The 4,308-nt window shown below is 39.2% G+C and overlaps 1 protein-coding gene across 2 annotated transcripts; it reads left to right on the top strand.

Moving 5' to 3' along the window:
- LOC128882231 (uncharacterized) lies at window positions 1-4,286 on the top strand. 2 transcript variants are annotated; one of them, XM_054133820.1, is made up of 3 exons: window positions 1-129; window positions 1,790-1,878; window positions 3,434-4,286. In XM_054133820.1, exons 1-3 carry the CDS (start codon window positions 120-122, stop codon window positions 3,638-3,640), a joined length of 306 nt encoding a protein of 101 aa, XP_053989795.1. In that variant the 5' UTR covers window positions 1-119; the 3' UTR covers window positions 3,641-4,286. The 2 variants fall into 2 exon arrangements, 1 of the variants encoding a protein (XP_053989795.1); XR_008458318.1 differs by having other exon boundaries at window positions 7-263.
- Window positions 4,287-4,308: the final 22 nt, after the last annotated feature.

Raw genomic sequence — 4,308 nt, forward strand, 5'->3', positions numbered from 1 at the left:
AATGTGTTAAAATAGTATATTTTTTGGTGAAAAGACAGCAGTGAAGCTGTGAGCTGCGAAATCGAGGTAGAAAGTCGTCGTCGAACAATAAGTGGAATTGTCACGGCCGTCGGTAAACAATGGAGAACAGTGCGTTGTTTGAATTGTATTTTTAATTGCACCTCTGGTGCGTGACTATAAAACGAGGCCCCTTATCGACGAAAACGCGACATCCGGACACGTGGTTGCGTTTCGAAAGAATCATTCGAATGCAAATGCGACCCGTAAGTGCATAATTGCGTGGCCCGTTGTATGGTGATCCGTTGATCGCAAGCGACGGTGTCCGAAATGTACACAATACGAAAGGGGGCTTCCAATTTTCTTATGCTAATTCGAACGTCCTCCATTCAAAGGAATTCCTTTCGTCGTCGACCGTACGGGCCGAGATGCGCTTAATTCGTTTCACGTTCGTGCATTTGCAACGAGGAGGATCGTGTACCTTTTAAAATCGAGTCACGGATTCCGGAGTTGCAAAATACTCGGACCACGGTGTACACGGGTGTGCAAGCGCCTTTCGACTTGAATAGTAATATTCGAATGCCGTTTTTCGCATTCTCTCCAACCAGTAGGCTAACGTAAAATTGAGAAGTAAATTCGAATTGAAGGGGGGCAACGGTCCAATTGAAATATTGATTGGAAAAAGTTGAAACGAGGATGAAGTAACAGAGAAGGAGGTATCAAAGTTAGGGGATTATAGTCGCAGTCAGGAAGAGGAAAAACGACATTTCTTTGTGATTTTTTTTAGTTATTAAATAATAATTTGCATAAGTAACAATTAAGTATATCATAAAGCATCTTTTATAGAACTAAAAAACATTTTTTGTTTTAAGAAACGTTTAATTTATATCGTCATAACAGCCGATGACGTAGACAATGATTTAAAAACATAGGTTTGCGGTGAGCAAGATTTCTCTACACTGGTTTAACTGAAAACAAAAACAAAGGTAGATTTCGAAAATAGATTAGTCTAGCGGGTCCCTGAACGAAGGATTTTGGAAAAAATTAATTTAAAACAAGATGGCGTACATTTGAAGTTGATTTTCAATGTTTTCACTAAAATTAAGCGACTCAATACAGGATAAAAAGAAAAGTATACAAGAAAATAAAACATCCTTCGATCAGGGACCCGTTAGTCTAATATATTTTCTAAATCTACCTTTAGTTTTGTTTTCAGGTGCACCAGTTTGAAGAAATCTTGCTCACCGCAAACCAAGTGGCCACCCACGCCATCGCCTGTTATGACGAAATGAATTAACCTTTTTTTAAAACAAAAATTCTTTTATAGCTCTTTAAGACATACTTTGTAATATATTTACAATTCATTAATAAAAATTATTATTTAATACCTTAAAAAACACACACACAAGAAACTGTCCGTTTCCATTTTCCTGACTGCGACTAACCCGTTGATACCCTGAGTGTCACGTGGACCTTGTTAGGAAGCATGGAGAGTTCAAACTTGTTGAGTAAACAAATCAATCGGAAACCAATTAGGTGTAGAAGTTATAATAATACTGTGCTTTTTATTCGATCATCTAGTAAATTCTAGTATTTCAATTCGTCTTCTTGTAACTGTAGTTCGAGTCAAAGTATTTACTCGGTACTTTGTTACGTTAACCTACCAACCTTCTAACAATAAGTTCTCCCCTTGATATGCTAAGTCTCAACCTGATGGCCATTACAATTTATCTATATTTTATCTCTGCTGTCTAAGTATCTATGCTGACTTAAAATTTCGTATCGTTTCTAGGTACACAGCCTGGTCTGTCGCAAGTGAAAGCCTCGATGATCGAGTGGCGGCGTCTGAGGACAGGTTTCGGTGAAGCTGAACGGTCTGGGGTAAGTCGATTAAAAGATCGAATTGCCGAAGGAATGGGGGCCAATCGCATAAGCGATAAGCTGCTTAAAATCAGAAACCGATATTGAGTCGTTCAAACGTTCCGGTAAACAAATGGCATTTTGCCAGAGCCGGGCTAACACACCGATTGGCAACGTACCAATTTATCACGTGACGGTCTAACGAGCCAATAGATTTCGCAGAACGTCACTGACGTATTTAACCCGGACGAATAGCGGTCGTCGACAAATTTTAAACATAAATCCCCGTGGACACGTTCGGGACTCTTCTTGTCTCGTTCGAATCAAAAGTTCGGTCAGCTGGGGATGTTAACCCTTCCCTGTTGAAAAATCCTCGAGATGGTGTAGTGTACACAAACGACACGAGCGTACACACTATAAATAAGCATGGGATATTACTTAAACCAAGGAATAATACAAGTTTTCAATTAACAGGAAATAAGCAGAGATAACACTTGTTTTTATTTTACCATTTTCCCAATAATTGATAATCTCACGTTCATCGGATCAACGAGTAGCTAAAATGTTGCTTATGTAGGAATCTAATTGCAGTCTAAAACGTATTGCAGTTTGACAACGAATTATTTATTGTCTGACTTTTACAACTGTTTCGACCGAACTGAAATCCGAATTATTATAAACAACAAATCACACCGCGTTCCCACGCAACCATTGCATTCACAGATACACTCACACACTTACCCTCATATTATATATCACACTCTTACATTTAGTAGAAACAATTTTAGTTGGAATGAGGAAAAAGGCTCCAACGAAAGAAAATTCGAGGAAATTCGTGGGAGTAACGTCTGTCAGCGTCCGCAACGCTATCGATTTTTCCTTTCCTCGGTTGCTGAAAGGGGAATTCTCGGCTCGCTAAGTAAAGAGGGAAAAGAATACGTCGCCTCCCTCTCTCGCTCTCCCGCTGCTTGTCCACAAAGAAAATCAAAGTTTACGTTAGATAAGGAGTTGCGTGCCGGTCGACCAAACAGAGATTTCGAACGCTTTGTTTGGAATCGCTGACAAAGATCCAGATTATGCGAAGCTAGCAGCGGACTCGCGATAAGGGAATAGTTCGAAGGCCGTGGTAAGACACACCGACTATTTACAGAACAAAGAGACTCGGAGAAACGAACGAAACGCACGTTTTCCCGCTTAATCTTGCCAGCCGTGCAGTACGGTATCCAGCGGAACAAATTACTCCAAAACCTTTGGAAAAAACAATGAAGAAATAACAAAGGATTGCGGAATAGATTCTTTTCAGCGACGACGATTGCAAATAAGCCACTTTGATAGTAACGAAGAAAAATATTTGAGGAGGAACAAAGATAGATGGGCCAGGATTCAAATATCGTTAAATATAAACTATACGAGTATGTTACTATTTAGAACGAATCTAGAAATTATTGAGTTGATGTAAATATTAAGAAAACAAAATTGACTACCTGCCATTATAATCGCAAAGGTTAATCGATCATCGTAGAAAACTAGAAGTTACCTAAATACATAACAGTTTTCTATATGTATATGTATACAGAATGTATCACAATGGATTTACTGGGCCCTGGACCTTCGAGATGGGTGCCACGAGGCTTTATTCACGGAACCAAGGAAGGTCGGACCCTTCTTCTCGAGGTTTCGGGCTCGCTGGGAATGCAAGATAAAAACCAAAACCACCGAACATCCTCCACGAACCACTTCCTCGTTCTACAGTTTCAAGCGACGTACGATGGAAACACTTTAGATTCTTTGTTTCTTCTCCGTTGCGAGCAGCCCGCGGCGATCAGAAACGTTGCAGTTGGAACAAAAAGGAAACGCAATTTAACCAGTCTCTTGTTTTCGATTTTGCCCTTTCCTTTGACTGCAAACAAATGTATTCCAGGAACCGTCGAGTATCCCCTGTGATTCTATTATTAGTTCGTCATTGGTTCCGTGTCGGACACGTTGGAATAATAATTGCTTGAACGTGGTGGAATTTCTGATTTATAATCCTCCTTCCGGACTTCGTTAACCCTGATATTTCATTGCGTATCCGGAGGTGGATCGAGGTGGAATGAACTTGGAGGTTTCCTCGATACTGGTGATCGGGTATTAGCTACAGTGGGTGTAGAAAGTAATTTATTAATTTATTTTTTATAAACAATGACATTCTACATGATCTAGGAAATCTCTAGAATAGATAGATTACAACAAAAAAATAGCTATTTATGTAAGTTGCGAAATTAACAAGAAAAAAATGTTGAAACAATAAGTATTCGCACAACTGTTTAAAAGTAATTTCCTGGAAATTTGATGTTTTCTAATTCGCACGGAGCAATAAACTAATGTGTTTACGTTGCAAACTCTACTGTAAATGATTCGACATAAGAATCGTGCAAATACTTATTACTTTTATATTTCTGCCGATTTTTT

Source organism: Hylaeus volcanicus, unplaced genomic scaffold (assembly GCF_026283585.1).
Source record: "Hylaeus volcanicus isolate JK05 unplaced genomic scaffold, UHH_iyHylVolc1.0_haploid 7720, whole genome shotgun sequence".
Lineage (NCBI taxonomy): Eukaryota > Metazoa > Arthropoda > Insecta > Hymenoptera > Colletidae > Hylaeus > Hylaeus volcanicus.